Genomic DNA, 13,207 nt, shown 5'->3' on the forward strand with positions numbered 1-13,207 from the left:
GCTTCACGAATAAACCAGGATTGAATGTGGGCACTGGTGCTCAGCCTGGGAGTCTGCTGCTGGGAGAGTCTGGCGGCCCACAACTCTTCCAGCCTCTCTAAAAATAAAGATAAAACCCAAAACCAACCCAGGATTAGATACCCAGGGAGAGGAAGGAAGTGGGGAAGTCGGCTGGTTGGTATTACGGAAACAGGGGTGATAGCTTCAACTTCCGGGACTTGGAAACAGGAGCAAAATGGACATGTGAATCCATCAACACCTCCCTTCAAACATGTGTTGGTTTCGTAAGATTATTCACGTGTCAGATGCTCTTGTGACTGCTTCTGTAGCACCCACTCATAAACACGGCAAACATCCCTGCCTTCATAAAGCTTGCAGTTTGTGTGTAATGAGGGGCCAACAGACATATTAAAAAATAAAATAGGAGCCAGCGGAGAGCTGGTCCAGCCAGTACAGGTTCCTGCTGTGCAAGCCGGGTGACCCACGTTCCATCCCCGGGAACTCACATGAAGGTGGAAGATGATGAGGAGCAACTCCAGAAAGCTGTCCTCTGACCTCCACTCATGGGCTCCCCCCAGATGAAAACTTAGAAGTCTTAAATACTGTATCAGGTGGAGAGAAGTACCTTGTACCGAAAGCAACAGGGAAGAGGCACCTACAGCTCGGGGGAGGGCTTCTGTTTTAAACTTTTAGTCAGGTCTCACGAAGTGACATTTGGATAAGGAAAATAATATTAATATTATTGTGATGCTGGGCACCATTCTAGGCACGTCACAGTTATCTCATTCGTACTTATGATCGCTGTAAAATGGGGCTATGATGATTCCCGTTTTATAAAGAAGCCCAGGTTCAGCGATCTGCACCGATTTCTGGACTCCTTGGGAGTAACAAGTGGTGCCACTGGGATTTGAACCAAGCCCAAAACTTCAGCGACTGCGCACTTGCATGCTGGTGCAGCCTTTGGGGAAGGGCAGTGGGTGGGTGCAAATGGAGTCTCTGCTGTACCCAGGAAAGGTTTTACGGGTGTGTGTGGGGGTAACACTTAATGCAGGCTGCCGAACCTCAGCCCAGCTGAAGGAGTCTTGTCTTTGGTGGGAGTCGCATTGGCTAGCCGCTGGGGAAGTGAGCCTGTGGGGGAGGGAGCGCAAACTGCTGGGGTTGTCCCGGGACAGTGTCTGTGTGAATTTCACCCCCCGCCACCACCCGGGGACCAGCTGCTCTAGTCAATAAGGGAGGATCTGGTTCTTGGGAGCATTGAAGAGGGCGACGGAGCTGAGCCCCAGGGTGCAGCTCCATGGAGGAGTCCCCAAGTGCACTGGATGGAGGCCCTGGGCATAGGACAGAGCGGTGGAGGGGATCCCGGGAACAGTCCGACAAGGTCCCTGTGCAGCGAAGTGGGAACGGACGGACTGGGACAACCTGAGGGAGAGTAAAGAGCGAATAGGCTTTTCGCTTGTGAGAGGAGCGTAGGGTACAATCAAGAAAGTCCTGTGGAAATGTCCAGGTGACGCCTCCAGAGAGCTGGAAAACAGGTGCCAGCGAGAAGCAAGGGAGAGGTTTGGGGTGTAGAAGAAACGGAAGGAACTTTGAAACTAGAGAAAGCATTCTGGGCAAAAAGCGGCAAGCTCTAGGAGGAGCCTTGGTAATCTCCAGGGGACCCCATGGAGGCAGTGTCCAGCGTGCAGCGAAAAGAAAGAACCCGCAGCTTTGCGGGGCTGGAGGGCAGGGGTCCTCAATGTGGCCAAGCCCAGGACGCACAGCCTGCAAGCTCACAGCATGGGGCGCACTGTGGCTTGCCAGGGCTTGCGCAATGAGGTCCTAGGAAAACAGTTGGGGACAGGGAACTTGGAGAGGGAGCGCTGGGGCAACGAAGCGCAAAGTTGTTTCTGCGGAAGGCTTGGTTAGCGCTGTGCAGCAGAGCGCTGATGGTCTTGGGCAGAGCTCAGAGAGCCGAGCCCCCGAGCCGAAGAAAGGCAAGGCGGAGGTATGCACCCCCAAACCCAGCGCACAAGGTCCATGAGGGACAGCGCCGCCGGATCTTTCCTTTGCAGCTGCTTTTGGTACCAACCCCACTCACCATGATGGAGAAGACCAAAGCCACGATGTTGACTGGGTACGCTGGGCAAAAACACGAGACGATGGTGAGCCACAGATAGTTCTTGGGCGCAGGCATGTCCTCCTCGGTCTTGTCATCTTCCGTGTTGGCATCGGGGCTGCTGCTGTCCAAAGCACCCTTGGAGTCTGAGCGGGACGCATACTGGGACATGGGCAAAGTCGGCGACACCGGGAGAGACGCGGAGCGCACTGTCCGCGCAGCCTGGGGCTGTGGCTGTCGGCTCATGGTGAGCAGAGGCTCTGAAAAGCTTGTAGCTCCAGCCTCAAGGGAGATGTGACTTCACTCCTCCTGTAGGTCGGTCCTTTGCCTGCGCCAGCCTGGGCTCAGGGACCTAGGCCAAGAGCCTCCCCATAAAGAGGGAGGGAGGGAGGGAGAAAGCAAGTGAGGGAAGGCGGGGAACAGAGACAGAGACAGAGACACACAGAGAGACAGAGAGATACACACAGAGAGACAAAGAGGGGCAGAGAAAGAGGCTGAGAGAGACAGACACAGAGATTGAGAGAGAGAGAGAGACAGACACACACAGATAGATAGATAGATAGATAGATAGATAGATAGATAGATAGACAGACAGACAGACTCTGAGAGGCAGAGGAGCAGCAGGAAACACTAACTTCCCTTACATCTAGACACCCTTCTGTGGATGCACTGAGAAGTTTGCAAGAAAGGGCTCAGGAAAAGAAGAAACAAGGCCTTTTAAGTTTTAAACTGGTTAGTGTGTGTGTATGTGTGTGTATGTGTGTGTGTGTGTGTGTGTGTGTGTGTGTGTGTGTGTGTGTGTGTGTGTGTGGTGGTGGTGGTGTGCAGGCTGCAAAGGACCATCTCACCTTTTAAAATACCGCTGAATTTGAATCATTAGAGGGAATAAGATCCTCCTACCCAGCTGGTAAAAGTCTTTATAGTACACTTCCTCTACTCCACAGGAGGCTCAGGAGGCTGGAGTAGGCACCTTGGTATCTTCCATCCCCTTCCCCCCACAGTAGAAACAAGGAGGTCTTCTCTCTACTTTCCCTTTTACATGGGAGACGTAGTTTTGGCTGGTGCATACAACCTGAACAGACAGAGGGGGGAGGGAGAGAGAGAGAGAGAGAGAAAGAGAGAGAGAGAGAGAGAGAGAGAGAGAGAGAGAGAGAGAGAGAGAGAGAGAGAGAGAGATCTGCTTTGGGTCCTGGGGCCAAGAGAGCAGCTGCATTAAGATCTTAGCCATTCCTGAGAAATCAAAATGGAGACTCTTGGCCCAAATGTGGCTTGGTCACAGGAAAGGAAGTCCCCATCACCTACCCAGTTTCTGCATTTGAAAAAGGAGTGTGTGTGTGTGTGTGTGTGTGTGTGTGTGTGTGTGTGTGTGTGTTGGGGAGTGTCATGGTCCATGCCTTACCTGGACATTGCAAGGAAGGCATGAGATTGCACATTAAACCAGGCAAATCTATATGCACAATAAATAAATGTTAGCATTTTTCCAGGATTCTGATTTCTTAAAGTAGAAATGTTTATGCAGTATTTCAGACCCAGGATTCACTGCTGCAGAAATTCCATCTGAAATTCAGATATTTGGAGCTTGCTAGGACCATAAAAACAATAACATTAACACACGGTTTCAAAAGCAATTATATCGCCATACCCAAAGGTATTAATCATCACCGCTTTCTCAGAACATGAGCGTCATTGTCTAGGATGCTCTTGCTTATAAAGCGTGTGTGTGTGGGATCATACTTATTGGGCTGCACTTACCTATTTGCTTCACTGAACTGCCAATTCTGAGAGAGAGAGAGAGAGAGAGAGAGAGAGAGAGAGAGAGAGAGAGAGAGAGAGAGAGACAGAGACAGAGACAGAGACACACAGAGAGAAACAGAGACACAGAGACAGGCATAGAGATATAGAGACAGAGACAGAGACAGAGACACACAGAGAGAAACAGAGACACAGAGACAGGCATAGAGATATAGAGACACAGACAGAGAGACAGACAGACAGAGAGACAGAGACACACAGAGAGACACAGATACAGACACAGAAAGGGGAGAGAACAATCATATTTCTGACCTTTTGTATTAGTGCGGGAGCAGTGCCCAAGGCGAGCTTGCTGAGGAACACCTGAAGATGAACTGGCATCTTCTTCATTATGCCTTCTTCTCTTACTTTGGTTGGTTAATTGAGTTTGGATAAACCAGAAGATTAGACCCAGTCTTTGTGGGTTCTTTGTATTTTGTTTTTGAGACAGGATCTCACTCTGTATCCTAGGATGGCCTTTTACTCACAGTGATCCTCCTGCCTCAACACCTCATGTGCTGGGAGGTGTACCACCACACCCACCCAGCCTTCCATTTGCCCTTTGCCTTGGTGGCTCCCTCTGCCTAGAACACTCTCCCCTCAGACAGCCTGTCCTTATTCTTGATCTGTCAGTTCCAAGTCATTTTCTCAAGACAGGTCTTATCAAGAGTAGGTCCAATTACTGTTGGGTGATATTTTATTAGCATTGGCGATTTTTGTGTGTGGGGGTCATAATGCTCATTTACGGTGTGTTCTTTCTCTACCTCAGAAGCTATTTTAGGTGCATCCCAGAATGTAGGAGGGAGACAAGAAACATTACTGAATGAGTGGACCAGAGCATTGAAGAAACTGATTTCCAGGTCTTGGGCAGTTCTAGATCTAGAAACCTATATTTTTGGTGCCTGAGAAATCCATTATTTCTGAAATTCTCTGGCAATTTTGGTACAACTGGAAATGTTCTCCCATTCAGTATCAGCTGTAGATTTTAGGTTGTAGCCTTGGATCTTTAGTCTGAAGATTTCTGCAAGTACCATAAGATCTACCTCAGAACCTGCTTCTCAAGGCCCATCCTTGACTAACTGCCCTTCCCTTCCCTTCCAGCCTCTCTGCTAGTCTCTCCCTCTTTATAGTTCAGCTGCATAGATTTTTCTTCACCCTTACCAAATACAGTGCCTTTCCCACCCAACAATCTCTACACCTGCTCTTCCCCATTTTGGAATGTTTCCCTTCCTCCCTGCTTCTTGGCTCCACCTCCTTCAGGAACCTCACGGGTTGGTTACCTCTTCAGAGGGGACCATCCTGTCCTAAATAGACCCTGTCTTATTATTCGCCACCTTATTAACTTGTTTACTGTCTTTGTCTAAGTTCTCGCAGTCAGCCATTTTCTTTGTTTCTTTTCTGGTCTCCCCAACATAACAGGAAACTCTCCAGATCTTTTTCCTCTTTGGTGGACTATGATTGCTCCAGCACCCAGAACAGCACCTGAACCATAGTAAGTGCACTGTAGATAATTCATTGAGTGAATAAGAGTTGTATTTAATCATCCAAGTCAGATGCTTGGGGACTCCATTCTTCTCTTTCCTTCAGCCTCTCGAAGGGCTATTCATCAAACCCTATTGATTCCATCTCAAATGTGACTCTTCACTCTGTCTTCTTCTCCCCTTTGCTACAGCCAGTGTCCCAGTTCTGGCTATTACCAATAGTGGGAAGGCTCAGTGGTACCGCTTCTGGTTAATTTAGTGGTGTGACCAAACTTTAGGTTTGGATGATGTAGGGGTGGTTGTCTGTGCCTTACCCTGAAGGACCACCCCTAGTGAGGCAGCAAGTAATTCCTAGTTACCTACCCTCCTCCCCGGGGCATAGCTTGGACAGGGACCCCTTAAGACCTGGGATGAAGTACCTGGCCCTCTCATTGCTACCTCATGGGCTTGGATGCCTGGACTGGTTAGGGCAGAGCTCTCTGGAGAACAGCACTGGACCATGCCTCAATACCTATTTCCTGTATTGTGAGTTTCCTGAATTGTGAGTTAACCCCCCAATAAATTCCTATAATCATTAAGCTGTTTCCATGCATTGGTAGCAATTTCATTGTATTAGGATACCAAGTGGAATTTTGCTTTTTCAAGTCACGAGCTGTACCATCAACTCTAATCTACTAGTATTAACTAGGGAAATGGAAACCAAGATGTTGGTGCCTCTGCCAGACAATAGTTCAGTTTACCAAATTTATCACACATTTAATGAGTGATTCCTGTATGCACACAATGAATTCCTTACATGCACCATGTCATTTAATCTCTACAACTAAAAAAAAAAAAAAAATTGACTTTATGTGTGTTATGTGTGTGAGTGTGTATGTGAGTGTGTGTGTCTGCCTGTGTGTGTGTGTGTGTGTCTGTGTGTATGTATGGCTACCTGTGTGTGTACAAGCAGAGGCCAGAATAGGGTGTTGGATCCCTTGGGGCTGGAGTTACAGGTGGTTGTGAACTGCCTGATGTGGGTGCTAGAAACTGAACGTGGGTCCTCTGCCAGAGCAGCAAGTGCTCTTAACTGCTAAGCCTTCTCCCCTGCCCCAGTTCCTGCAACATCTGTTAGCTGGATGGTGAGGTATCCATTCACAATTGGCGACACCTAGGATGAGTTTGATAAGAAGTCTCCTGTAGGGTCCCAGTGGAAGTACAGGCATTTTAACTAGAGTTAAGACATTTTTCTCCGGCTAAAAGGTCCACCCAAGAAAGTTAGATGGACATCGTGGAAGTTTGTTGGCATTGTTCTAGTCTACTCAGAGAAGACGGGTTAATAGCTTGTTGGCTGGTCGAAAGTGTAGCCGTGAAACTGCAATGACCTGAAACATCTAAAATGAAATTGAGAAGAAAGCGCTCACATCAGAAAGTATGATGTACATGGTGCAGATTCTTGGGGGGATGCGCGTTAGGTCATCCGGCTGGGGTTTCCAGGTGCAGGATCCGGAGGCTCGCTGATTTTCAGAGGTCAGCTTGTTGCCCTTGGAGGAACCCTCCTGGCTGGTTGTTTAGTGATGTGGTACTGCCTTCCCTTTTAAGGGGTGATGGAGAGAAAGCAATTCCTAACAGGCTGGAGAGGGAAGCGCCTGGAGCCCCGGGGAGCAAAACGTCTTCCTGATGTTTGCTGAGAGTTTTGTATCCACACGTGAATTGAGTTCATCCTAGAGGACCAAGGAACGAAGAGCGGCATAAAGAAGAAGGGTTACGATGGTGACTGCCACAAAGACATGGCCTGTTCGCTTCTAGTTTGCCTTCTAACACGGACACACTTTTCTTTACTAAAATTGGACTTACACTCTTGTCTCCCCTTGTCTTCCTCAAGAGAATCTGGCTACTAACACTCTTCGCAGATGCTGTCATTGTCCCTGGGATTTCCCACTGACTACACGGGTTATTTCTTATTATTGCCGCCATGACCCGGCCACTGGGGCTAGGTTGTTTTAGTATTTATTATTGTTGTTGTCGAAGTTTTGAAAAACACTGCGGTGAGCGTGGTTGATACCCATGGGTTTGCATTTGTAGCGATTGCTTTGTGACTCACGATCCTACAGGACAAATGTCAATCTTTGAAAAATGTGTATTTTATTCTGTAGTATGTGTGTCTGTGTATATGTACACACGAGTGCAGGGGCCCACAGGTAGGATCCACTGGAGTCGAAGGTACAGGCTGTTGTGGGCCACCCGATATGGGTGCTGGTAACTGAATTTGGATCTTTGGAAGAGCAGCACATGCTCTTAACCTATTTTTATTTGTTTATTGACAGTTTCTCACACATGCACAGTGTATTTTCATCTATTTAACCCTCAACACCTCTCTCACACTGCCCTCTCTCTGAATCCCCCTCCTCCCCACCAGTCCTCCTCCTTTCCCATGTCTTTCTCCTTTTGGGTCTCTGAGTTTCTGTCAGGGTGGCTTCTATGAGCTCGGGCAGGGGATTGTTGGCTGGAACCCAGGCAACTTTCGGAAGGGCAAGAAAAACAGGCTGTTTGACAGAGGAGAGGTGGTAAAGACATGAGCCGAAAAAAATCAGGTTAAATAAAATGATCCTGGAGTCAGTGTACTATGGAAATAAGGTGAGAGGTAAAAAGAAGGAGGCAGAGACTGATTTCACAGTTCTTGGTGGACCCCTGATATGCAACGGGTCATGCTGGAACTCAGGGGTTCAGGCAATAGATGTGGACAGGATGCCAGAAAACAAGAGGAAGTATGCATGCTACCTAGTGAGACTGAAAACAGCGTGGGGGGAGGGGAGAGGGTGGAGAGGGAGGGAGAGAGTGCCCTATGAATCTGCTGATCTATGAAATGCCAGAGAGTCCAGATCTTTAGGAAATGGTATAAGAGGTCGAGTGTATTTGTTGCCAAATTTCACATTAGTCTCAAGCACCAGCCCTTAGTAGTCGTAAAGTAACTGCTGTGGTCTCAGGGGGTTGCTACAAGAGAACAATGGCTTTTTGGCTAATATTATTAGAACACCTTCCCAGTTTCCAGCAACTTTTCACGAGGGAGAAAAAAAAAAAAAAAAAGGCAAAACCAAGAGAAAGGAGCTATGAAAGCAGAGTCTCCTGCATGTTAATTTCTTAAACTGAGTAATTTAGTGAAACCAGTTCAGGACAGTGGGACATAAAAACCAAACCCGCTAAAGCTTCAACTGTGATTCTTCTTCATTTACCCTCCACTGTATTCAGGAATAAAGTGCCTATCCATCCCATTGCTCTTCCTGCTGATTGGATGGTATAAAACCCTGCACCTTGGACCCCACTCTACAGCCCTGATGATAATTAGCCCAATAGAACAGTGGTGAGGGACTGTTCAAGTGCTCAGTGCTAGTTCAACACCCAAGAATCGCCTCACATCTAGTAAGTACCTACCCTGTGCACTCTGTGTTCTCAATGTGCACACCCTTGGTTCCCACAGCAGCTTCTGTAAGCTAGATGTCCCTCTTACAGATGGGACATCTAGGGTCAACTAGAGAAGACTTAGGTAAGGTCCCAGAGGTCAGAAGTGCCAGGGTTGGGACTAGGGCTAAGATACTTGTTCAGGTGGGAGAAACGGACAGACAGAAATCCCTCATACTTCACAACTCCAGCCACTGATGTTTCCCATGCTCCCCATCATCCTTGTTTACAGGAACGGCTTTCTGCATCCTTGCCATGAAACTGCATGCACGATTCTGTGTCTTGAGTCTTTACAACTCAGGGCCCATCTCCCACCTTATTCTCTGCTTAATCATTTTTAAGGACTTTGATATTTTACGATTATCTGACTGTTTCTTTCATGCTGAATAACGTTGGAGAGTGCTCCCTTTTGCGTTAGAGGGTGTGGGGAATTTCAGAGACTCTCATCAGTCCATTCTTTTTCCTTCTTCCCCTACTGCCCTACCCAGGATGCTGCCTTGGCTTCCCCCGGATGAAAAGGCAACATAAGAGCAGGCTTGCTCTGGCTAGCCACATCAGGAGGATGGGGGAGAGGTCCCACGAAGCAGACTTATTTAAAAAACATTTGCACTCCCAACCACTCATAGCTTGAAAGGCTGTACGCTGACATGGGGAATTGCAACCTGCATTAATGGACAGTGGAGACACGTGGGTGAGGGTGGGCGAGCTTGGCACAGAGAAGGCATTTTGGAAGACAGAAATGGAATCAACAAGAACTGTACTTAAGTGTGGCCCAGGAAAGGGGAGAGTTAGGTTTCTGCCTTTGGAACATATTACTTGGTGCATATAACTCGAGGTTGACCAGATAGTCTGGATTTTTGTCAACCCGTGTCTTTATATTATTTACTTACTCATCCAAAGGTGTTTATTTGCCTACCATCTACCAGGCACTATTTTAGGTGTCAGTCATAGAGTGGAGAGGAAGAGACTCATGATTCCTGTGCCTTTAGATAGACAAGATGCATATAACTTATGATATAGGGTATAAAATAAGATAATGTGTTGATAGAAGGGAGTACTGTGTATCCTGGTTTAACTATCAACTTGACCCAGCCTGGAGTTGCCTGAGAAGGGTGTTTTAATTGTGTGATTACCAAGATCAGATTGGCCTATAGGCATATCTGTGGGGGATTGTTTTGATTATTAATCGATGTAGGGGAATCCATGCCACTGTGGGTGGCACCGTTCCCTTGGCAGGTTGTCCTTGGCTGTATAATAAAACTAGATGAGTGTGTGTCTGGGAGCAAGCCAGCACGCAGGATCTTCCATGGCTCCTGCTGTACTATCCTGGGCTGTGAATGATTTCACTGGTCAGAGGTAACACTACATGGGATAGCGAGCAGCCTACCTTTAGGTTCCTGCCCTGACTTTTCCCAACTATGGAGTGTGAGGTGGAAGTATAAGATAAAACAAACCCTTTCCTAAGTTGTATCTGCTCAGATGGTTTATCACATCAACAGAGAGAAAACTGAAACCCAGTGTAGCCGTAAGGAGCAACAAGATGCCAACAGACCGGTAATGCCACAGTCACATGGCAACTTATAGATGAATAAAAATGGGTTAAGTTATAAGAGCTAGCTAGCAAGAAGCCTGCCATAGGCCATACAGTTTGTAAATAATATTAAGCTTCTGAATGATTATTTTATAAGTGGCTGAAGGATCGGCGGGGTCCAGCGGGACAGGAGAAAACTTATGGCTACAACCCAGTGTTAGACAGATTTTTGTCATAGTAACAAACACCCAAGATAATCGACCTGTAAGTAGAAAAGGTTGGCTTTGGCTCACAGATTTGGAGGTTTCAGTCCATGGTCTATCGGCTCATAGGGGTGTGTGGTGGAGCAAACCCACTTATCTCATGGACATGGACATAAAAGAGAGGAAGAAGGGACTGGACATCACAATGCTCTCTGAGTACATGCCTCCATCTCCCTAAACAACTCCCAACAGGTCCCACGTCTTACAGATCCTGCCATCTCTCCATAATGTCATACTGAGGACCAAGCCTTAACACATGGGCCTTTGGGAGGCACTTAACATCCAAACTATAGCAAAAGCTTTAGATAGGATGGTTGGGGAAGCATACTAGATAGATAAAGCTCAACCCACAGTCATTACTCTCCTGTTTCTACCCTATCCTCTGCTCCAGAATATCACCATTAATGTTCTACAATAAAGGCCTGAAAACTATGGCCTATTGTTTGCTTTTGTAAATAAAGATTTGTCTTATAAAAGGTGTTTTATAATGTTTTTATTTATTCTTTGAGAATTTCATACAGTGTATTTTGATCATATTCATTCCCTCTCCCAACTCCTCCCAGATCCTTTCCCACCTACCCACCCACCCAGCTACATATTATTTCTCTTCCTCCTCCTCTTCCTCCTTCTCCTCTATCTTCTCCTTCTTACTTAAAAACAAATGATGGAGTTGAGATTGTGTTATTAGTCCCAGGCACAAGGCCTACCATGTAGTGTGGTTGATGTATAATGGGGTCACTCCATTGAAGGAAACCAACATTCCCCTTTCCACCATCAATCAAATGCCAATAGCTCCTTGTCTAGGGGCGGGACTTTATGCCTACCTCCCCTCCTCTATGCTAGGGTTTTGTCTGGCTTGAGCTTTATAGGTCCTGTGCATACTGTCACAATCTCCGAGTCTGCATATTTACTCTACATGGTCCAGAAAACACCATTTCCTTGAAGTCACCTACCACCTCTGGCTCTTACAATCTTCCCACCTCTCTTCTGCATATTTTTATTGATCTTTGAGAATTCCATTCAGTGTATTTTGATCATCATCACTCTGCTCTTCCCTGTAATTCCTCCCAGATCCACCCCTACCTCCCTTTGTGTCCTCTTTTAAAGATAATCCACTGAGTTCAATTTGTGATGCCCATATAGTCATGGGTATGGGGCTGTCCACTGGGATGTGGTTGACTACCAGGGACCACACCCTTAAAGAGATCTGACTCTCTCCTTTCCAGAAGCTACTAACTGTCAATAACTTCTCAGGATGGGGGCTCATGATTCCCTCTTTCCTCCATGCAGAATGGTGACTGGCTTGATCTTGTGTAGGCAATCACTCCTGTCATGACCAGAAGTCACTGTTTCGGTCCAGCTCTTCCAGACCTCTGACTCTTATAATATTTCTGTCCCCTTTTCTATGATAGTCCATTAACCTTGGAAGGGTGATATAGATGCCGAACACGCCATAGAACTCAATCCTTTGCATTTTGAGTCATGAGTTTCTGCATTAACCCCAACCCACTGCACAAAGAATCTTCTCTGATGAGGTCTGAGCTACACTAATCTATGGGTAGAGAGATTAATTTAGAGGGTAGTTTGATACTATTTTAATTGAAGGGAATAATAGTAGTAGTTTATCCTTGGGACTTGTGAACTCAACCACAGGTTGCTAGCCAGATTTACAGTACTGACATACATCCTCTTATGGAGTGAGCCTTAAATCCAATTAAGAAGTGGGTTGCTACCCCCATAAGGTTCATACTGCTGTTGCATAGATGACTGTTGATGATATTTGCCCTCAGCATCTTCCATGACACCTTCTGGTACTCTGAAAGTTGGCTACCAGGAAGGATGCTCTTGATCAGCACCAACTTGATTTCTCCATGTCCTTTGACTGGAGTGTGTGCGATTCCTTGAGCACAGTAGAGTCTTATCATCAAGCTCTGGTGGGCAACCAGCAAGTGAAGATTTCCCGGGACACAGTCACACTCATACATGTATACATTCTCCATGGCTTTCCTCAAGCCACAAAAGCAGAGTCTAGTAGTTGTGGTAGTGACACTCGAAAAGTGGAAAATATTTAGTAGGAAATATTGGTCAGTTTCTGGTCTGTAACAGCAGGCTTCCCTGACTTCTGGTTTCACATGGATTTGGGCAACAGGAAGTACTAGCAGGAGAATCAAAGGAGGAGGAGGAGGAGATGTCAGGGTGTTTTCAGAGCTGGGTGAATCACTGGGTTCAAGACTACAGATCCTCCAAAGCGGTTTTCTCTGTGGAGTTCTCCCTTTGGGTCCCAGTGACTGCCCTCCTCTCTCTAGTCATAGACACCATATGACACCAGCCCTTTTGTTGTTCCTGGTATTGTGTGTTACCCCTGCTGGCTCTCCGCATCCTTGCAAATCGTTTTCTGATGTTCAAAATGTGAATGTGCCAGTTGAGACCTGCTGGACCCATGGCTGACTTAGAGTGTTTCTCTGTAGAGGTGTTATTTCGTGTGTGTGTGTGTGTGTGTGTGTGTGTGTGTGTGTGTGTGTGCATGTGTGTGTATGTGTGTATGTGCATGTGTGTGTGTGCATGTGTGTATGTGTGTGTATGTGTGTATATGTGTGTGTGCATGTGT

General features: G+C 46.9%; 1 protein-coding gene and 1 long non-coding RNA gene across 2 annotated transcripts in view; one reads left to right on the plus strand and one right to left on the minus strand.

Annotated features, from left to right (window-relative positions):
- Tmem233 (transmembrane protein 233) overlaps positions 1-2,341 on the minus strand; it is a 29,586-nt gene extending 27,245 nt beyond the window's left edge. Inside the window, exon 1 of the mRNA XM_052755156.1 lies at positions 2,078-2,341. Within this exon, the coding sequence (XP_052611116.1) occupies positions 2,078-2,341 (264 nt within the window). The remainder of the gene's footprint in view (positions 1-2,077) is intronic.
- The window catches only part of LOC128120909 (uncharacterized), a 92,163-nt gene that overhangs the window by 50,499 nt on the left and 28,457 nt on the right, over positions 1-13,207 (plus strand). The window lies entirely within an intron of this gene.

The sequence above is a fragment of the Peromyscus californicus genome, unplaced genomic scaffold, assembly GCF_007827085.1.
Source record: "Peromyscus californicus insignis strain IS unplaced genomic scaffold, ASM782708v3 Scaffold_2__1_contigs__length_46816999, whole genome shotgun sequence".
In the NCBI taxonomy this organism is placed as follows: domain Eukaryota; kingdom Metazoa; phylum Chordata; class Mammalia; order Rodentia; family Cricetidae; genus Peromyscus; species Peromyscus californicus.